The sequence below is a fragment of the Bufo gargarizans genome, chromosome 4 (genome assembly GCF_014858855.1).
Source record: "Bufo gargarizans isolate SCDJY-AF-19 chromosome 4, ASM1485885v1, whole genome shotgun sequence".
NCBI lineage: Eukaryota > Metazoa > Chordata > Amphibia > Anura > Bufonidae > Bufo > Bufo gargarizans.
This window is the reverse complement of record NC_058083.1, coordinates 286033019-286056556: the sequence shown is the minus strand read 5'-3', so window position 1 is coordinate 286056556 and position 23538 is coordinate 286033019. Positions and strand designations below refer to the sequence as shown.

The 23538-nt window shown below is 43.1% G+C and overlaps 1 protein-coding gene across 2 annotated transcripts in view; it reads right to left on the bottom strand.

The window, feature by feature from the left end:
• LOC122936090 (sine oculis binding protein homolog) overlaps positions 1 to 23538 on the bottom strand; it is a 203746-nt gene that overhangs the window by 143169 nt on the left and 37039 nt on the right. For both annotated transcript variants that reach the window (XM_044292103.1, XM_044292104.1), the window contains one exon: positions 16184 to 16322. In XM_044292103.1, coding sequence (XP_044148038.1) covers positions 16184 to 16322 — 139 coding nt within the window. The remainder of the gene's footprint in view (positions 1 to 16183; positions 16323 to 23538) is intronic.

Sequence of the window (23538 nt, the reverse complement as noted above, 5' to 3'; positions counted from 1 at the left end):
TGCAGTCCTTATCGACATAACTTCAGTTCTCCTCCCATTATTTGTATACAAGACTGCAGCGGGTATGTTGAAGTATATGGCACATGATCGCTGCAGCCTATTACTGGCCTAAGTAATGTCGTTCCATACACGGCTGAGTCCACCGATAGGTGCTGTGAAAACATGCCATACACCTCAACATCATCACTTGTATACCAACAGTGGAAGTAGGAGGAACTGAGAATTGTGTGGTAGAAACAGGTGAGCTCAACTGCCTGGCACCTCCGGCACCTCCATGGGTTCTGGCAATTATGAACTGCTACAAACTTCTTTCCACCTTCAGTGGTGACTTTAAATGACACAAAGACGTCTTACCTTCGCTTGTAACACTGTAAGGCTTAGCACTTTTTATACAAGTACACGCACAATCCCATTATTTGCCTGGCAAGGCTTTGGCCAAGTGCCACCTTTTTTTGGCTCGCTAGCCACTGATGTCAACTTATATGCAACATGATAAGGTAACAAACAGGTTAAAAATGCTGAACAAGACAATGTTACTGTATGTATGTGTACATGTATGCAGTGAGTGTGTATGCATGAATCAGTGTTCATTTGTGTATGTGTTAAAGGAAATAATAATGATTCATATTTTGGTTAATATCAACAATTAATATTCATAAATAGGCGTGAGTTGTCTATTGATGACTCTGCCTATTTATGCTATATATAATTACTAGACTAACTAAACTAGTTACCTAACTAGCTATCTTCCTTGGTTGCACTTGCACTTTTTCCCTGAACTAAGTGTGAATTACTACTACGGGGGCAACTATAAATGACTATACACTGTGTTATGAATAATAAAGTATATTTATTAAAACAAATACAAGTCTACAGTCTAATTATTGCTTTAACTATATATATTTATATCAAAGGACATATAATTATATATATATACTTACGCTGGGTTCAGACCTGAGCGTTCTGAAAGGAGCGCTCTGTATGCGCGATTGTACCGGCGTCTGCAATCGCACATACAGAGACAAGCGAACGCCCATTGTCGCGCGTTCCCGAAAGTCGATGTACGGGAACGCGCGACGAGATGCCCCAAAGAAGCTCATGTACTTCTTGGGGCGTCGGGCATTTACAGCGAGATCGTACGCGCTGTAAAACGCCCAGGTGAGAACCATGCCGATATGGAAGCATTGGTTTCTCCTTGTTGAGCGTTTTACATCGCGTAGGAACGCACTGTAAAACGCTCAGGTGTGAACCCAGCCTTATATCAACAGCACACAGTAATATATCAACAACACTACAATACAAACCTAACTACACTACACAATACACACTTCCACCCCACAAACCTACCTAAAAATACACTTACACACACACACGTAAATAGCATAAGCCCACCTACTTGGCTACACACTGTCGCTACAGGATAACAAGGGGTTATACACAAATAGTGGCACTGCAAGGGTTAATACATACAGGCCAAAGATATAGGCAGAGATGTAGCTGTGACTTATAGGTTAGTGCAATGCAGTGAATGGGTTAACCTCCTCCCGACCGCTGTACGCACCGATGCGTCCGGGAGGTGGTTGATTTGTTCCTCCTGGACGCATCGGCGCGTCATCTTGCGAGACGCGAGATTACGTCACAGCCGGCCCGCGCATGCGCATCGCGGGCCGGCTTTTCGCAGCACAGTATTTCGTCAGCAGCCTGCCGGCCACGATCATTGGCTGGCAGGTTGCTGATTTTTAAAAAATCCAATCAGCAGCCATTTAACCCCACATATAAGTAAATATGATGGGGTTATATGGCTGCTGTGCTCCTCTGCTCCTTCTTTTGGTCGGTTGGTTCCAGCAGAGGAGCAGAGGAGCACACATCACTGTGAGTACCCACTACACCACACTTAGCCCCCAGATCACCCCAATTAACCCTTTGATCACCCCTTTGATCGCCCCTGTCAATCACTAGTGAAAGGAAAAAAGTGATCAGTGCAAACTGTCACTTTTTTTTTCACTGGTATTGACCGTTAGGTTTCAGTTTAGTTTAGGCCCCTTGGTTAGGTAGTTTAGGGATCGGTTAGCGCCCAGCCCACCGCACCGCAGTCCGTTATTCGCTGATTAGCGTATCGCTAATCAGCATTTGTACTTTTATAGTATCTGGAAGTGATCAAAACTGATCACGGTCAGATCTATAATAGTACTAGTGTCACTTTAGTTCTCCCTCCACCCAAAACGCAGTGTTTGCCCGATCAGGCCTGATCGGTCGCCCACACGTGCGTACACCCACGCCCGCCCCACCGCAGTGGGCGATATTTTTTATCAACCGCAGCAGCCTCCGGTACTTCGCTAGCCTCCCATTTGTAAGACAGGCTTGCTTTTTTTTTCCTGGGTAGTCTCAGGGAATACCCCTAAATTTAGTTGCCCACATGTCTAACAGGGGGTATTCCTCTGAAGAGGCCTACAGGCTTCTGACCCAGTCGGATGAGGAGTGGGAACCCTCATCTGATGAATCCAGCGGGTCAGAATACGAACCTGTAGAAAGCAGTGGCTCTCTGACCCAAAGTTCGGACGAGGAGGCTGAGGTCCCTGATACCACCAGGCGTACCCGGCCCCGTGTCGCTAGACCGCAGGTTGCGCAGGATCCGCTTCAAGAGCAGCAGAGTGGGGCTGGTGATGTCGGATTACGTGGTGAGGCATACACCAGCAGCCCAGCCCTTCCTGGACCTAGTACCAGCACTGCCGTACAACCTGGTGAAGTAGCGAGCACCAGCTGGTACGGTGGCACGTGCAGTAGTGACCCCGTCGCAGCCACCGCAAAGACGTGCCCGTAGAGCCCCTAGAGTCCCTGAGGTGCTGGCAAACCCTGATTGGCAGTCCCCAACTTCAGCCGCACCTGTAGTTTTCCCTTTCACCGCCCAGTCTGGAGTTCGGGTTGAGACAGCTCAGATCGATTCGGCCCTGGGATTTTTTGAGCTGTTCTTGACTGCGGAGCTCTTAGACTTAGTTGTGGCAGAGACAAACCGGTATGCCACACAATTTATCACCGCTAACCCGGGAAGCTTTTATGCCCAGCCTTTCCGGTGGAAACCAGTCCAAGTTTCCGAACTTAAAACTTTTCTGGGCCTCCTCCTCAACATGGGCCTGACAAAAAAGCATGAATTGCGGTCATATTGGTCCACGAACCCGATTCATCACATGCCCATGTTCTCTGCTGCTATGTCCAGGACACGATTTGAGACCATCCTGCGTTTCCTGCACTTTAGTGACAACACCGCCTCCCGTCCCAGAGGCCACCCTGCTTTTGACCGGCTCCACAAAATTCGGCCCCTCATAGACCATTTCAACCTGAAATTTGCAGATTTGTATACCCCTGAGCAAAACATCTGCGTAGACGAGTCCCTGATACATTTTACCGGGCGCCTTGGCTTCAAACAATACATCCCAAGCAAGCGCGCCCGGTATGGGGTCAAATTGTATAAGCTCTGTGAAAGGGCCACAGGCTATACCCACAAATTTCGGATCTATGAGGGAAAAGATCAGACCCTGGAGCCGGTCGGTTGCCCTGACTACCTGGGGAGCAGTGGGAAGACAGTTTGGGACTTGGTGTCACCCTTATTCGGCAAGGGGTACCATCTTTATGTGGACAATTTCTACACAAGTGTGGCCCTCTTTAGGCATTTGTTTCTAGAACGGATTGGCGCCTGTGGTACCGCGCGAACTAGTCGCGCGGGCTTCCCCCAATGGCTCGTTAGCACCCGTCTTGCAAGGGGGCAGAGGGCCGCACTGTGTAACGAAGAACTGCTCGCGGTGAAATGGAGAGACAAGCGTGACGTTTACATGCTCTCCTCCATTCACGCAGACACGACAATACAAATTGAGCGAGCAACCCGTGTCATTGAAAAGCCCCTCTCAGTCCACGACTATAACCTCCACATGGGAGGGGTGGACTTCAATGACCAGATGTTGTCTCCGTATTCAGTTTCCCGCAGAACCAGACGCTGGTATAAGAAGGTGTCTGTATATTTGATTCAATTGGCTCTGTACAATAGTTTTGTTCTCTACAGTAAGGCTGGGAGAACTGGATCCTTCCTCAAATTTCAGGAAGAGATCATCGCGAACCTTCTGTATCCAGGAGGTTCCGTGGCCCCATCCACCAGTGTAGTTAGCCGTCTACACGAGCGACACTTCCCCAGTGTCGTTGCTGGTACCTCAAACCGACCGCCATACAAATGCCAACTTTGTATAAAAAAATGGGAAAAGTTGTCGTTTGCCAAGATATTTTTCTCACCCAGCATGGGTATATGTAAAATGACACCCCAAAACACATTCCCCAACTTCTCCTGAGTACGGCGATACCAGATGTGTGACACTTTTTTGATGCCAAGGTGGGCAAAGGGGCGCATATTCCAAAGTGCACCTTTCGGATTTCACCGGTCATTTTTTACAGATTTTGATTGCAAAGTACTTCTCACACATATGGGCCCCTAAATTGCCAGGGCAGTATAACTACGCCACAAGTGACCCCATTTTGGAAAGAAGACACCCCAAGGTATTCCGTGAGGGGCATGGCGAGTTCCTAGAATTTTTTATTTTTTGTCGCAAGTTAGTGGAATATGAGACTTTGTAAGGAAAAAAGAGAAAAAAAAAAAATCATCATTTTCCGCTAACTTGTGACAAAAAAAAAAAATCTAGGAACTCGCAGTGCCCCTCACGGAATACCTTGGGGTGTCTTCTTTCCAAAATGGGGTCACTTGTGGCGTAGTTATACTGCCCTGGCAATTTAGGGGCCCAAATGTGTGAGAAGTACCTTGCAATCAAAATGTGTAAAAAATGACCGGCGAAACCCGAAAGGTGCACTTTGGAATATGTGCCCCTTTGCCCACCTAGGCTGCAATAAAGTGTCACACATGTGGTATCGCCGTACTCAGGAGAAGTTGGGGAATGTGTTTTGGGGTGTCATTTTACATATACCCATGCTGGGTGAGAAAAATATCTTGGTCAAATGCCAACTTTGTATAAAAAAATGGGAAAAGTTGTCTTTTGCCAAGATATTTCTCTCACCCAGCATGGGTATATGTAAAATGACACCCCAAAACACATTCCCCAACTTCTCCTGAGTACGGTGATACCACATGTGTGACACTTTTTTGCTGCCAAGGTGGGCAAAGGGGCACATATTCCAAAGTGCACCTTTCGGATTTCACCGGTCATTTTTTACACATTTTGATTGCAAAGTTCTTCTCACACATTTGGGCCCCTAAATTGCCAGGGCAGTATAACTACCCCACAAGTGACCCCATTTTGGAAAGAAGACACCCCAAGGTATTCTGTGAGGGGCATGGTGAGTTCCTAGAATTTTTTATTTTTTGTCGCAAGTTAGTGCAATAAGAACCTTTGTAAGAAAAATAAAAAAATAAAAAATCATCATCATTTTCCGCTAACTTGTGACAAAAAATAAAAAGTTCTATGAACTCACTATGCCCATCAGCGAATACCTTAGGGTGTCTACTTTCCGAAATGGGGTCATTTGTGGGGTTTTTCTACTGTTTGGGCATTGTAGAACCTCAGGAAACATGACAGGTGCTCAGAAAATCAGAGCCGTTTCAAAAAGCGGAAATTCACATTTTTGTACCATAGTTTGTAAACGCTATAACTTTTACCCAAACCATTTTTTTTTTGCCCAAACATTTTTTTTTTATCAAAGACATGTAGAACTATAAATTTAGCGAAAAATTTATATATGGATGTCGTTTTTTTTGCAAAATTTCACAGCTGAAAGTGAAAAATGTCATTTTTTTGCAAAAAAATCGTTACATTTTGATTAATAACAAAAAATGTCAGCAGCAATAAAATACCACCAAATGAAAGCTCTATTAGTGAGAAGAAAAGGAGGTAAAATTCATTTGGGTGGTAAGTTGCATGACCGAGCGATAAACGGTGAAAGGAGTGTAGTGCCGAAGTGTAAAAAGTGGCCTGGTCATGAAGGGGGTTTCACCTAGCGGGGCTGAAGTGGTTAATATACTGCTGCAGAGGTCAGAGCAGCAGTGAAGGGGTTAATGCAGGTAGTGCAGGGGTTAAGAGAGGGTACAGGGAGCAGGTTGGGGATTCTGTCTCCTGAACGTAGAGCTGTCTGGATATTTAAACCCGGCTGTGATCGCTCCCGTTTTCCCGCGCTGCAGGCGTGCGCACGCATGCCTTCAGTCAAGTCCACGTGGGCCGGCTCGAAGATATGGAGTCACCACGCCAGCCAGCGCGCGCTTCCATACGGGGGATGATTTGAATCTCCCACCTGGGAAGCGCCCGCATACCTCCTGCTGCTGTAATTACAGCATCGGAGGTATGCGACCTACAGGGGCGGGGGAGTTTTTTGTTCCCCTGCCTTTGTTGTACAGAACATCTTCAGCCATAATTGTCCAGTTGTTGGCCTCCCTTCCTACAGGCGCATTCCAGAGGGGGGGCACCCGAGATGGGGGGCATATTGGCCATATTTATGTTTACTTAAAAGTATAAATATATATATAATTTGGGGCTACATACATATATATATATATATATATATATATATATAAAAACATATATATATATATATATATATATATAAAGATGAAAGAAGGCCAGCAGCACACCACGGATTTCAACGGAAAACGTGTAGTTTACTCACCCAGAGTCAGCAGCGACGTTTCAACAGCTTGTTGCTGTCTTTCTCAGCTATAGCTTGAGAAAGACAGCAACAAGCTGTTGAAACGTCGCTGCTGACTCTGGGTGAATAAACTACATGTTTTCCGTTGAAATCCGTGGTGTGCTGCTGGCCTTCTTTCATCTTTATATTGCATTGGACCCAGGTGCCGGTTCACACTGGCTGGATTTGCACCCGCAACTTACAGTGTGCTGCATCCTCATTTTTTCTAAGTATATCTATATATATATATCTATATATATATATATATATATATATATATAAAATATATATATATATATATATATATATATATACACACATACACATAAAATCTGGGGCATAAATGGGTGCATATAAGCCCACACCCTGGGGCACATAAGTGTAAATACATATACATAGATATGTATGCTAACAAAGGGGCATACATACATCTATACATACACATACACACACAACCTGGACAGACCCATATACTGGGCCCACATACAGGGGACCCATATGTGTCCACTGGCCATACAGGGCCAATATATATATATATATATATATATATATATATATACAAACATATATTAGACATATATATATATTCAAATATCACCCTTCCCTCTACAATATCCCTGTTGTCGAGTACACTACAATAACTTGAGGGAAGGGTGTCACTGTATTTGTATTTGTCACTGTTGGTGACCGTTCAGGGAGGACTAAAGTATAACCTGGCCCTTAGGTACCTAGACATCACCCATCGCGACCAACTCCTCTGACCTGCCCTTCACCGTAACCAAACGTCTCCATCCACACCATCTTCTTCTCTCTCTGGAACTTTCTTGATCTGTGGTCTGTCAGTGTCGATCTTCAGATATCAGCCACTCCCAAAGTAGTCTTTTCCTGACTCTGCAATGGCTTCACCCTCACAGTCTCTAGGTTGATCCACGTAGCAACCGTGGACTGGCCTCCTTTCATTTCTGCTTCAGGTATCAGCCACTCCCACTGTACTCTGGGATAGCTTCACCCTCACAGTCTCAAGGTTGTGAGGGTGACCCTTCTTTCTGGAGTAAGGTCAACCGTGGAATGACCTTCTGTTAGCAACGGCACGACTTTTCTTCTGACTCTTCTTCCATCTTGATTGAAGAATCTCTCGTTGAGGAGGTTCTTCCATGGACAGATATGCAGGTCTTTACAAGGCAGGTCAGAATTTCTGAGTAAGAGGTGATGTCATTGTACCTAAATTCTAACTGCGGGAAAGAACACTGCACTATCTGACATTCAGTCCAACCCTTACGAACTTCACCATTCTTGGGGTTAAAGTGGCAAATAAACTTGTAAAGGAGGGGGCCTGTCCCTAGGAGTTCTACTCTCTTCCCCATTCACACACAAACAGGTCCTCATCCCTCATCCACCCAACACCGCCAACCCAAAATGACAGGAACATACTCAATACAAATATGACATTATGGGTTTTCAGGACTGTAGAAGGATGGGTGATATTTGAATATATATATATATGCATATATGTCTAACATATATATATATATATATATATATATAGTGGCCTTATATGGCCAGTATGGGCCCAATATATGTGGGGGGATGTGTATGTGTATATATATACATGTAAACCTAAGTGCCCCCAGGTTGTGTGGATATACAGTGGATATAAAAAGTCTACACACCCCTGTTAAAATGTCAGGTTTCTGTGATGTAAAAAAATGAGACAAAGATAAATCATTTCAGAACTTTTTCCACCTTTAATGTGGCCTAAAACTGTACAACTCAATTAAAAAACAAACTGAAATCTTTAACCACTTGCCGCCGCGCTAACGCCGAAAGGCGTCATTGCGGCGGCTCTCCCAGGCTACGCTAACGCCAATAGGCGTCATCTCGCGTGAGCCGAGATTTCCTGTGAACGCGCGCACACAGGCGCGCGCGCTCACAGGAACGGAAGGTAAGCGAGTGGATCTCCAGCCTGCCAGCGGCGATCGCTCGCTGGCAGGCTGGAGATGTGATTTTTTTAACCCCTAACAGCGTCTAATATACCTTCTACCTGGTCCTCTGGTGGTCCCTTATGTTAGGATCGACCACCAGAGGACACAGGCAGCTCTGTAAAGTAGCACCAAACACCACTACACTACACTACACCCCCCCCTGTCACTTATTAACCCTTTATAAACCACTGATCAGCCCATATAGACTCCCTGATCACCCCCCTGTCATTGATCACCCCCTGTCATTGATCACCCCCCTGTCATTGATCACCCCCCTGTAAGGCTCCATTCAGAGGTCCGTATGATTTTTACGGATCCACTGATACATGGATCGGATCCGCAAAACGCATACGGACGTCTGAATGGAGCCTTACAGGGGGGTGATCAATGACAAGGGGGTGATCACCCATATAGACTTCCTGATCACTTCCCTGTCATTGATCACCCCCCTGTAAGGCTCCATTCAGACGTCCGTATGATTTTTACGGATCCACTGATACATGGATCGGATCCGCAAAACACATGCGGACGTCTGAAAGGAGCCTTACAGGGGGGTGATCAATAACAGAGGAGTGATCACCCATATAGACTCCCTGATCACCTCCGTCATTGATCACCCCCCTGTAAGGCTCCATTCAGACGTCCGTATGATTTTTACGGATCCACGGATACATGGATCGGATCCGCAAAACACATACGGACGTCTGAATGGAGCCTTACAGGGGGGTGATCAATGACTGGGGGGTGATCACCCATATAGACTTCCTGATCACCCCCTGTCATTGATCACCCCCCTGTAAGGCTCCATTCAGACGTCCGTATGATTTTTACGGATCCACGGATACATGGATCGGATCCGCAAAACACATACAGACGTCTGAATGGAGCCTTACAGGGGGGTGATCAGTGACAGGGGGGTGATCACCCCATATAGACTTCCTGATCACCCCTCTGTCATTGATCACCCCCCTGTCATTGATCACCCCCCTGTAAGGCTCCATTCAGATGCCCGTATGTGTTTTACGGATCCACGCATCCATGGATCGGATCCGTAAAACGCATACGGACGTCTGAATGGAGCCTTACAGGGGGGTGATCAGGGAGTCTATATGGGAGGATCACCCCCCCTGTAAGGCTCCATTCAGACATCTGCATGTGTTTTACGGATCCACGCATCCATGGATCGGATCCGCAAAACGCATACGGACGTCTGAATGGAGCCTTACAGGGGGGTGATCAGGGAGTCTATATGGGATGATCACCCCCCTGTAAGGCTCCATTCAGACGTCTGCATGTGTTTTACGGATTCACGCATCCATGGATCGGATCCGCAAAACGCATACGGACGTCTGAATGGAGCCTTACAGGGGGGTGATCAGTGACAGGGGGGTGATCACCTCATATACAATCCCTGATCACCCCCTGTCATTGATCACCCACCTGTCATTGATCACCCCCCTGTCATTGATCACCCCCCTGTCATTGATCACCCCCCTGTAAGGCTCCATTCAGACGTCTGCATGTGTTTTACGGATCCACGCATCCATGAATCGGATCCGCAAAACGCATACGGACGTCTGAATGGAGCCTTACAGAGGGGTGATCAATGACAGGGGGGTGATCACCCCATATACACTCCCTGATCACCCCCCTGTCATTGATTACCCCCATGTAAGGCTCCATTCAGATGTCCGTATGTGTTTTGCGGTTTCGATCTATGTATCCGTGGATCCGTAAAAAACATATGGACGTCTGAATGGAGCCTTTCAGAGGGGTGATCAATGACAGAGGGGTGATCAGTGACAGGGGGGTGATCACCCCATATACACTCCCTGATCACCCCCCTGTCATTGATCGCCCCCCTGTAAGGCTCCATTCAGAATTTCTTTTGGCCCAAGTTAGCGGAAATATTATTATTATTTTTTTTTACAAAGTCTCATATTCCACTAACTTGTGTCAAAAAATAAAATCTCACATGAACTCACCATACCCCTCACGGAATCCAAATGCGTAACATTTTTAGACATTTATATTCCAGACTTCTTCTCACGCTTTAGGGCCCCTAAAATGCCAGGGCAGTATAAATACCCCACATGTGACCCCATTTCGGAAAGAAGACACCCCAAGGTATTCCGTGAGGGGCATATTGAGTCCATGAAAGATTGAAATTTTTGTCCTAAGTTAGCGGAAAGTGAGACTTTGTGAGACAAAAACAAAAAAAAAATCAATTTCCGCTAACTTATGCAAAAGAAAAAAAATTCTATGAACTCGCCAGGCCCCTCATTGAATACCTTGGGGTGTCTTCTTTCCAAAATGGGGTCACATGTGGGGTATTTATACTGCCCTGGCATTTTAGGGGCCTGAAACCGTGAGAAGAAGTCTGGGATCCAAATGTCTAAAAATGCCCTCCTAAAAGGAATTTGGGCCCCTTTGCGCATCTAGGCTGCAAAAAAGTGTCACACATCTGGTATCGCTGTACTCGGGAGAAGTTGGGCAATGTGTTTTGGGGTGTCATTTTACATATACCCATGCTGGGTGAGATAAATATCTTGGTCAAATGCCAACTTTGTATAAAAAAATGGGAAAAGTTGTCTTTTGCAGAGATATTTCTCTCACCCAGCATGGGTATATGTAAAATGACACCCCAAAACACATTCCCCAACTTCTCCTGAGTACGGCGATACCAGATGTGTGTCACTTTTTTGCTGCCTAGGTGGGCAAAGGGGCACACATTCCAAAGAGCACCTTTCGGATTTCACAGGTAATTTTTTACACATTTTGATTTCAAACTACTTACCACACATTAGGGCCCCTAGAATGCCAGGGCAGTATAACTACGCCACAAGTGACCCCATTTTGGAAAGAAGACACCCCAAGGTATTCCGTGAGGGGCATGGCGAGTTCCTATAATTTTTTATTTTTTGTCACAAGTTAGCGGAAAATGATGATTTTTTTCTTTTTTATTTTTTTTCTTACAAAGTCTCATATTCCACTAACTTGTGACAAAAAAATAAAAAATTCCAGGAACTCGCCATGCCCCTCACGGAATACCTTGGGGTGTCTTCTTTCCAAAATGGGGTCACTTGTGGCGTAGTTATACTGCCCTGGCAATTTAGGGGCCCTAATGTGTGCGAAGTAGTTTGAAATCAAAATGTGTAAAAAATGGCCGGTGAAATCCTAAAGGTGCTCTTTGGAATGTGTGCCCCTTTGCCCACCTAGGCTGCAAAAAAGTGTCACACATCTGGTATCGCCGTACTCAGGAGAAGTTGGGCAATGTGTTTTGGGGTGTCATTTTACATATACCCATGCTGGGTGAGATAAATATCTTGGTCAAATGCCAACTTTGTATAAAAAAATGGGAAAAGTTGTCTTTTGCCAAGATATTTCTCTCACCCAGCATGGGTATATGTAAAATGACACCCCAAAACACATTCCCCAACTTCTCCTAAGTATGGGGATACCAGATGTGTGTCACTTTTTTGTCGCCTAGGTGGGCAAAGGGGCACACATTCCAAAGAGCACCTTTCGGATTTCACAGGCCATTTTTTACACATTTTGATTTCAAACTACTAACCACACATTAGGGGCCCTAGAATGCCAGGGCAGTATAACTTCCCCACAAGTGACCCCATTTTGGAAAGAAGACACCCCAAGGTATTTCGTGATGGGCATAGTGAGTTCATGGAAGTTTTTATTTTTTGTCACAAGTTAGTGGAATATGAGACTTTGTAAGAAAAAAAAAAAAAAAAAAAAAAATCATCATTTTCCGCTAACTTGTGACAAAAAATAAAAAGTTCTATGAACTCACTATGCCCATCAGCGAATCCCTTAGGGTGTCTACTTTCCGAAATGGGGTCATTTGTGGGGGTTTTCTACTGTCTGGGCATTGTAGAACCTCAGGAAACATGACAGGTGCTCAGAAAGTCAGAGCTGCTTCAAAAAGCGGAAATTCACATTTTTGTACCATAGTTTGTAAACGCTTTAACTTTTACCCAAACCATTTTTTTTTTACCCAAACATTTTTTTTTAATCAAAGACATGTAGAACAATAAAGTTAGCGAAAAATTTATATATGGATATCATTTTTTTTTTGCAAAATTTTACAACTGAAAGTGAAAAATGTCATTTTTTTGCAAAAAAATCGTTAAATTTCGATTAATAACAAAAAAAGTAAAAATGTCAGCAGCAATGAAATACCACCAAATGAAAGCTCTATTAGTGAGAAGAAGGAGGTAAAATTAATTTGGGTGGTAAGTTGCATGACCGAGCAATAAACCGCTAAAGTTGTGGAGTGCCGATTTGTAAAAAAGGGCCTGGTCACTAGGGGGGTATAAACCTGTGGTCCTTAAGTGGTTAAGGTGAAGGGAAGAAAAAATATAAAAATAAAATAATATGGTTGCATGGTGGAAAAAGTTCTGAAATTATTTATATTTGTCTCATTTTTTTACATCACAGAAACCTGACATTTTAACAGGGGTGTGTAGACTTTTTATATCCACTGTGTATATATATATATATATATATATATATATATATACTTATATAATCCCCAGGTTGTGTAATATATATGGGTGTGTGTATGGTGCCATTATGTATCTGGGGGGATGCTCTCATTTATACCTTGGGCAGGAATTCCTTTGATTCCTTTGTCTGTACATATCCTGAGCCTCGGGGGGCCAACTGGCAGTTATCTGTTACAGTCTGAGTGCATGTATTCCGTCACACACACACGATGATGTCATATCCCTGCACCTTAGGTTGAGGAGGGGGAAGGTGGGCTGCTTTTGGGCTTATATTAGGCCAAGCCAGGACAAAGGGTGGCTCTCTTTCTTGGGACTGGACCACAAACAGAGACACACATGGGAAATAAAGAGATGAACTGAGCAGCTCCATGAAGAAAGATGGACCGAACAACTCCATAAAGGAAGAGAGGCCATGAAGAGAGGCAGAGCAGCCCCACGTGCCCCTGTAGATGTCTGAGTAACCCTTTCCCTCCAGCATTGCAGTACCACATACCCTGTGTCCTTTTCCTCCTGCATTGCAGTGCCACATACCCTGTGTCTTCAATTAACCCTTTCCCTCCAGCATTGCAGTAACCCCTTTACTGCTGCCACCAATATTAACCCATGAGGTACCCCTAATACCCCTGTCCTGATTTACCCCTATTCACCCCTGGCCTGCATTGTGTTCACTGTAGTATATCCCTGGCCTGTATCATATATTAACCCTTGCAGTGCCACTTAACGCCTTATTTACCCTGTAGGGACAGAGTGTGTAGCCAGGTTGTGTGGGCTGCTAAGTAACGTGTGTGTATAAGTGTATTTTTAAGTAGATTTCTGGGGTGGAATTGTATATTGTACTGTATGTAGCGCAATTAGATGTATTATAGTGTTGCTAATGTATTACTGTGTGTGACTATAAGTATATATATATTTATATGTCCATTGATATATATATATATTTATTTATTTTATTTATTTTTTCAATGCCAATGTGTATAATTAGCCCATTCTTCTGCCCAATTTCTGTTCTGGTGTGTTTATTGGGAGAGATGGGGAATATTTATTTGGTTGCCCCGGTTCAAGGCAAATTATCAGAATCTATACTGTTATACCAAATATTATTTATACTAGAAGCTCTTAACACATAACTCGAGATTCATGACTGAGCTATTTTTGCCTCAGAAATATTCTGTCAACATAGAAGTAACAGGAAATTTGAACTTCTCCCGATTCTTGCCAAATAACCTCTTATTTTTATATGATGTAGTTTCAGTAAGAAAGGCGATTCATTTGACAGTTTCCACTCCCGGATAATGCATCAAAACTACTGTAAATCAATAAAAATAAAAAATATTTTTGATATAATATGTATAAATGTGATGGCACACTCTCATCTGGTATAAAATGGAATAAAAAATAATTGTTTTAGATTAAAAATGTTATTTTTATTTTTTAGATAATTTTTTTTATTTTATTAGTGACATAAAAGCAAGAAAAATCTTATATGCTGGTAGAAATAAAATATATTCAGAATGCCTTGGAATGTGTGATGTATGGTCACTGATGGGGGATTATCCTCTCTCTAGGGGTCTCGTGAATTGGTACACTGTATGTTTTAATGATGGTGTGGCTTATCTTTTACCTGAATGCGGTATTAATATTGAAAATAAATTGAATAATAAAGTGCTTAGGTACATAAAGTGCTATGCGTAGGCTGAGTACATAAGGTGCTGCGTAGGGCTAAATATACAAAGAGTTAAGTGCATGCTAGGTATATAAATATGCTTGGTTCAAATAGACTGAGTAAATATGTCCAAATTTTTTTTTCATTGTGCAAAATGCAATCACAACTAGGATTCCAGATAGAAACCAAAGGCACACTCAACTTAATATACCAATCACAATTTGCATTCCCCAAAAATTGTGACAGTTTTTGATTAACAGTTTGGTTTTACACTAAACATCGATGAAAACCCTGACTAAGTGGACCCCTCTGTTACCAGAACTCTGCCAAATTAAGTAAAATTGTCAAATTTGTCAATCAATTTGAAAACATAACCCTTCTTTTAAAAAGAACTGAAAATGTATGAAGCTTTAATTATGCTCATCACCTGAAGAGAATCTCTGCTTTCCAGCCATTTGTAATATCCCATTAGAGAATTGTTTTATTAGGGGGCATTCCCAACTTAGACAATTATGGCTACTAGGTGTAGTAGATGAGGTTCCTACCTCTGGCAGCAGCACCTATCTGGAGAACAGTGCCGAAAACCTGCCTGTTGAGGTTTGGGAACCACCATTCTTAACATAGGTGCAGGTTTTGTAGTCCTAACTTGAGAGACAGTGTTAAATGGGTATTGTCCTTGACCTTTCTATTATTTGGACAGTAAGAACACATAGCACCCAGAAAGGCTTCATACAAGAAAGGGGGCCTGAGTGAAAGCCTTGAAAGCATTGGTAATCCTGGTGGATTTCTAAGGTTAATGTATTCCCCTATGTTACTTTGGTCTGGGGGATTAAAGATGTTTTCCTGTTTCAGGAGGAAATTTAACAGCACATGCGATCCACTGGCAATAAAGAATAGATTGTTACTTACCAAACAGATCCTGTGCAGTCATTCTGGTTCTTCTGGCAGGGCTCTGTTTACCCGGCTGCAGCAGAGGTGTCACGTTGACAACATGTGACCACTGCAGCCAATCACTGTCCTCGTTGGTGCACTGCCAAGGCCAGTAAATGGCTGCAGCAGTCACATGTTGTTGACATGATGTCACCACTGCAGCCAGGTCAGCTGAATAATGATCTATGTTTTTAATGCACATGGATCACATATGTTGTTCATTTTCCTGCTGAAAATGGACAACCCCTTCAAGCTGAAAAAGATACTGGTTTTGGCCAGACACTGACTTACAGGGTAGCCATCCAATAGGTGGAAGAGCCAACTTTTCTCCTCCTAGATAAGAACTTATTTACATTCCCTGTGTTATTTGGACTCCATACTCTCTTCATGTCCTTATTTTATAGAGGTTACCTTACCTTTTAGAACAGAAATATGCTGTCGTCCCTCCCCATCTGTATGGTAGTTCTTAATTTCAATATCCTCTCCTTCTTTTAGCTCCACCTTGTCATAACCATACCAACCCAAAAGCTCATTCATGGTATTCTCAGCAAAATTCTGGAAAAGAAAAAAAATCCTGGTTGGTTGCAAGATCTTGGTCATTTTTTTTTAGGTGGGGGGGGGGGGGGGGGGGAATCGGGGGCACAATATAATGTTATCCAGGCAATGAACTATAGCTTATTATTTTGTAAAGTATTTTACTGGTGACACATTAGCAAAAATTATCATATGACATGTTTATTAGTAGCATACTGTGATGATTTATATTTTCTGGTACACTGGTTAGTGTTAAGTGCGAATAGCAAGAATTTTTTCGCGAATATCGGCACTTCCAGAATTTGTGAATATTTAGAATATAGTGCTATATATTCGTAATGACGAATATTCATTTTTTTTGTTGTTTTTTTAACACATACATTTCAGGTGATCATCCCTCCCTTCTTCTAGCTTGTGGGCCAATGAGAAGGCTTCTTCACAGCTTAGCAACCATCCGTTGCAACCAATAGAAAAGTTGCCTACCCCACGCCGATACTTTGGGCGCATTACGCAAATAATACATTGCCGATTTTCGCAATCAAGAATATAATCTCGAATTCGCGAATTCACGAATATATGGCGACTATTCTACAAAATATTCGGGAAATATCGCAAATTCGAATATTGCCCCTGCCGCTCATCACTAATACTGGTCAGGCTGGGTTCACATCACCATTTCGGTCTCCATTCTTCTGATCCGTCAGAAGAACAGAAAACCACAAAACTAAATGGATCCTGTGTTTTAAGCATCCGTTATGCTCAGTTATGTACATTTTGCATCCGTTTTAGCCATTTCCATCAGAGCTCAGTGATTTTAGACGGAAACAAAAATACTTTGTGTAGGGCTATTTTTCCATCTGAAATAATGGATCTTAGAGGAAAATGGCTAAAGCAGAAGCAATATGTACATAACTGAGCATAACGGATGTTTATACAGGATCTGTTTAGTTTTGTGGTTTTCTGTTGTTCTGATGGATCAAAACAACAGAAAATGGTGATGTGAACCCAGTCTCATTTAGAGTGTAGAAAACATCAGGCTTTCACACTTTATACCAATAATACAAACTGAAAAAAATGTATGCATTCAGTATTAAAAATGATATATTATAAGGTAAAATATAGTTTAACATTTTTAATATATAGAATATATAGAATTAATCTACAAACCTCACGCTGTCTAGTTGTTTGCAGGAAGCCGATCATGATTACACAGCACGGTCTGCCGCCGGCAAATGACAATTTTTAAGCAAGCTTAAAAATCTGGATTGCCCGATGAATGAGCAATTGCTAGACTGCCAGATAATCGCTAGTGACCATTCCTACGAATGCTCATTAGCAATGAACTGGACGACAATCGTCCAGTCTAATACAGGATTTAAAGCTGTAGTAGACAGCCAGATAAAGCAGGAGATTGTTGGGAGAGAAGCAATCCTTCTTGGCAATCATCTGCTCGCTAGCGGAAGAGACTACTACTATTACATGCAGTGATCTCCTCCTCAGTGTAGGGAGGAGCTATTGTTATGCCATCATTCAATCATTGTTTGCCGGCAGCAGATAGTGTTTACACAGCACAATCTGCTGCCTGCAAACAATAATTTTTAAACCTGTTGAAATATGAGAATTACCGGATCAAGTAGCTCATTCATCGGGTAATCAGCGGCAGTATTACACTGCCAGATCATTACTAACGAGTGTTACTACGAATGCTCATTAGTGATCATCTGGCAGACAATCTGCCTATTTAATACAGCATTTCGTTTCAAGCATAATCATATTACTGTAAAGTAGCTAATAAAAAGAGGAGTAAGCTCTGTGTAGACTTGCATTTATGAGTTGGGTCATGTTTTATGAAGATGAATTCTATATGTAAACTGTCTAGTCTACAAAGGGGAATGTATGCTTTCAGTTTTAATGTTTCTTTCAGAATAAAAAGGCTTTTTCTCTATATTTGTTAATGTCAAAATACATTTGGTACTGCCAAAACAAGTCCCCCAATGGGAAATACATGTCTGTTTTAGGCCTCATGCACATGTATTGCGTATTTTGAGGAACGGAACAGCTGGCCCCTAATAGAACAGTACTCCCCTTGTCCGTAATGCGGACAATAATAGGACATATGGAGATACAGAAATGGAATGCACACGGAGTAACTTCAGTTTTTTTTGCGGACCCATTAAAATGAATGGTTCCGTATATGGAACTGCCACGGAAAGAAAATAAGTTTGTGTGCATGAGGCCTTAGTATGCATAAGTATTACAAGATGAGATGTAGAATTTCTGGAAAACTAAAATTAATTCTCAAAACAAGTTTCTGGAATTCTCTTTATGTTCTGATTGCAGATTTTTTTATTCTATTTTCTGAACATGAGCTGTTCTTAACAGTACTTAGAAAGCATCCAGAAACTTGCTTTACAGCAGTCACATGGACCAAAGACACAATAGTCTGGAGAGGACCTCATTGACTTCTATGGGAGAGTTCTCTAGGAATGCTCTGTGACCTGTGCAGAGGTCATTGTACAAGGCAAGAATAGATAAGCTTTGACAATCACCTATTGTGAATGGTGGATCCTGTCTCATCTGTCACTCTAATCCTGCCTGTAAAGATATCACCTCTGTATATAGATAAGCAGGTAACTGCATTAAAGTGATCTGTACAGACCAAGAAGTTTTGTTTATTATAAGGCTTAGAGGCCAGTGCAAAAACTGCTGGATTTTATGGTTGTTTAAATATAGACATTGACATAGAAAATTAGAAATAACATAAAAAGTATGTAAAAATACGTTTAACATAAAAACGTGATTTAAACAACAGGTCTGTGGAATGAAATGGTTGTATGCCTCCTTTGACATTTTAGGGAGCTATTTAGAGGGTGAAATTACACTAATATTCTTCTGTGAATATGTTTTTCATAGTGACATATTCTTGTCAAAGGGACACTTTCATCAGACAGGAGTAATTTTTAAATCAATATTAATAGAATATGCTGTCTTTTTAGGGTTGTTGGCTTTTTTTTACAAAACATAGTTTTTCTGTAGCATAAATCTCATAAAGTTCTCAATGGTACAAAAGAAGTAATCTCAGTTTATGACTCTGCTGCACAGAGGAGGTTTATCTGCAAGGTAGACCCCATTAAAATAGTGGGTGGAGGACTGTAATGATAAGTGATGAGCAGCATAGGCAATATTCGTTTTCATGATATTTCACACATTTTTGGCCTAATATTTGCCATAAATTAGTAAATTCTAGAATTCGTGATCTCCAGTCATTATTTTCTTGATTGCAAAAATCGGCAATGTAATCGGCAATACAGGTGTGCCTCACTTTTACTACATTTTTCAAGCTGCTAGAAGTTTCCTGAGACTGGAGAAAATGGTTGGCAGCAACTTTCGTGACTGTGAGGATTTACTCCTGATCACTGTAAGTAAAGATGGCCTTGCAGTTCGCCCAGCGGTTGTTTCGCGGTGAACTTTGCTCATTAGCGATTTGCCGAACACGCGAACATATGGCCATATTCGCACGCGCCATATTGTTTTGCATAGCGACGAACTTTGACCCATGACACATCCATCAGGTGAAACAGGACAGTCAATTGAGACATTTCAGCACATGGACACACCCCCACCCTGTCATAGAACCAGATCTGGCCGCCATTTTACATTCTGCGTTTTGCCAGTGTAGGGAAAGGTTGCTTTGTGGAGCAGGGACAGGCTGTTAGGGACACCAAACGCTAGCTAATAGGGCCACAAAAGTCCTTTTAAGAACTGGTATAGGTGTGCTATTGATATGTGTTATATACTGAGGGGTGTGATATACTTATAATATACTTTCTAACATAGAAAGTATATTATAGTGCATTTGTATTGTGCAACAGTTGTGTGCGGTTCTGCTGGGATACCACAGTTATACAGAGGGACAAATGCTATTGGAACAATTAATTGCAACGGGTGTGATATACTTGTTGCCTAAAAAAAAAAGTGATTGAGGGGTGTGATATACCTATAATATACTTTCTAACATAGAAAGTATAAAGTGCATTTGTATTATGCAGCAACTATTGGAACAAATATTTGCATCGGGTGTGATATACTGATTGAGGAGTGTGATATACCTTCTTCCACAAAATACTGATTGAGGGCTGTGATATACCTGTTGCTCCAAATAAACAGGGTGGTGTGATATACCTGTTGCCCCAAAAAATAAAAACTGATTGAGGGGTGTGATATACCTATAATATACATTCTAACATAGAAAGTATATTATAGTGCATTTGTATTGTGCAGCAGTTGTGTGCGATTCTGCTGAGATACCGCAGCTAGATAGAGGGACAAACACTATTTGAAGTAACTAATTGAAACTGGTGTGATATACCTGTTGCCCCAAAAAATAAAAACTGATTGAGGGGTGTGATATACCTATAATATACATTCTAACATAGAAAGTATACTATAGTGCATTTGTATTGTGCAGCAGTTGTGTGTGGTTCTGCTGAAATACCGCAGCTAGATAGAGGGACAAACGCTATTGGAATAACTAATTGCAACTGGTGTGATATACTTGTTGTCCCCCCAAAAAAATGATTAATGGGTGTGATATACCTATAATATACCTTCTAACATAGAAAGTATATTATGGTGCATTTGTATTGTGCAGCAGTTGTGTGCGGTTCTGCTGAGATACCGCAGCTAGACAGAGAGACAAACGGTATTGGAATAACTAATTGCAACTGATGTGATATACCTGTTGCCCCCCAAAAAAACGGATTGAGGGGTGTGATATACCTATAATATACCTTCTAACATAGAAAGTATATTATAGTGCATTTGTATTGTGCAGCAGTTTTGTGCGGTTCTGCTGAGATACCGCAGCTAGATAGTGGGACAAACGCTATTGGAATAACTAATTGCAAATGGTGTGATATACCTGTTGCCCCCCAAAAATCTGATTAAAGGGTTCGATATACCTGCTTCCACAAAATACTGATTAAGGGGTTTGATATACCTGCTTCCACAAAATACTGATTGAGGGTGTCATACACCGGCTTCCACAAAGTATTGATTGAGAGGTGTGATACATCGGCTTCCACAAAATATTAATTGAGGCCTGCGATACACCCGCTTCCACCAACTATTAATTAAGGGGTTAGATTTACCGGCTTCCAACAAATACTCATTAAGGGGTTCTATATACCTGTTTCCACAAAATACTGATAATGGGGATTGATATACCAGCTTCCATCAAATATTGATTGAGGCCTGCGATATACCGGCTTCCCCCAAATATTGATTTAGGGGTTTGATTTACCAGCTTCCAGCAAATACTCATTAAGGGGTTCTATATACCTGTTTCCACAAAATACTGATAGAAGGGATTGATATACCGGCTTCCATCAAATATTGATTAGGGCCTGCAATATACCTGCTTACACAAATATTGCTCTTCTATAGGGACTTTGTCACAGGGTCATTTTGAAAATGACAAGCAGAGGAAGAGGCAGGCCATTCTGCAGGGGTGGTAGGGGTCGGGAAGGTGCACCAGGCCGGATCCTAATTGGGAAGTTGCAGAAGGTGTGTGCGATTACGTCAAAGGACGCACCAGACTTGGTTTAGTGGCTCACTCAGCCTTCCGCATTGTTCTCATCCTCTGTATCTGCACCCTCCTCACTCTGTGCTGTGTGCACCCCCAAAGACACCACCACCATAGCTACTCCACTCGAGTAAGAGGAATTATTTTCCCATCCATTCCCAGACCTTACCGATGAGCAGCCATTCTTGGCATCCGATCAGGAAGAGGAGGTAGCAACGGCCGCCACCCAGTGGTCTGACAACAGTACCAGATCAGCCCAAGGACAGAGGTCCCCGCTGTTGCTGCCTACTCCGAGATCTTTAATGTCAGTGGTGGTGAAAATGGCGATGATGACGTGTCGATGGATGTCACATGGGTGCCCACAAGAGAGTAAGAGGGGGGGAGTTCAGAGGGAGAAACATAGCAGCAGATAGGGGGTAGAAGGAGGAGAAGCAGGCCGAACTCGCAGTGCACAGGAGGCAAAAAGCAGACTGCAAATGTATCTGAAGCAAGCCGACCACATGCATGGTCACATCTTGCGCTTCCAGGATGCCGACACATGGCTCCGCAGTGTTGGAAATAGTGTTTTATATCTGCAGCCTGTGCTGTTAACGCATAAGTCATGGTAAGCCCAACACTCACCTAGAGACGACAGTCTTGAGAAGGCACCTGGCCTCCCACCACGAGCAACACTGTCAGAACCCACAAAGCCACACTCCTGGCTCTCCTCGTCCTGCCTCTTCTGCTTCTCCTCTCTCCTCCCATTTGTCCTCCATCTTCCACCGTGCCATCGTCACGTTTATCTGTCAAAAGGCAGGCTTCCGTGGCCCAAATGTTCGAACGTAATAAGTTGATGACGTCGGATAACCCTCTTGCCCAACAGCTGACCGCTGGCTTGTCAGAACTGTTAGCCTTCCAACTACTGCAATATAAACTGGTGGACTCAGAGGCCTTTAGAAAATTTGTGGCCATTGGCACACCGCAAGGAAAGGTCCCCGGAAGGAAATATTTCTCCCAGAAGGTCATCCCAGAGCTATATGGCCATGTTCAGCGGCAAGTGAATGTATCTCTGGCACACAGTGTTGGTGCCAAAATACATCTGACCACAGACACATGGTCTAGCAAACACGGGCAGGGAAGGTACATAACTTTTATTGCCCATTGGGTGGACCTTCTTACGGCTGTCAAGCATGCAACCGTGGAACCCAAGTGGATTTTGTGTTACCGCCACGGATTGCATGCAGGGCGGCCTCTTCTTCTCCTCCTCCTACTCCATCCTCCGACTCCTCCTCTGCTGACTCCTCCTTTTCCACTGCTACCACCTCTTCCGCTGCACCTCCCAAGCTCCCCAGAACCTATTCGACATCCCAGGTGAGACGTTGCCATGCTGTGCAGCGGCTGTTGTGCCTGGAAGCCAAGAGCCACACTGGTCCTGCACTGCTTTCAGCGCTGCAGTCACAGTCTGCTAACCCCGCTCAATTTGACAGTTGGTGAAGTGGTGTGCGACAATAGTGCCAATCTGCTGAGTGCGCTGAAACAGGGAAAAATGACACACGTGCCATGCATGGCACACGTCCTGAACTTAGTCGTGCAGCGATTCGTTGCCAAATACTCAGAGGTCCAGGACGTCTTGCGGCAGGCCAGGAAAATCTTACACGGCCATAGCTCGCTATG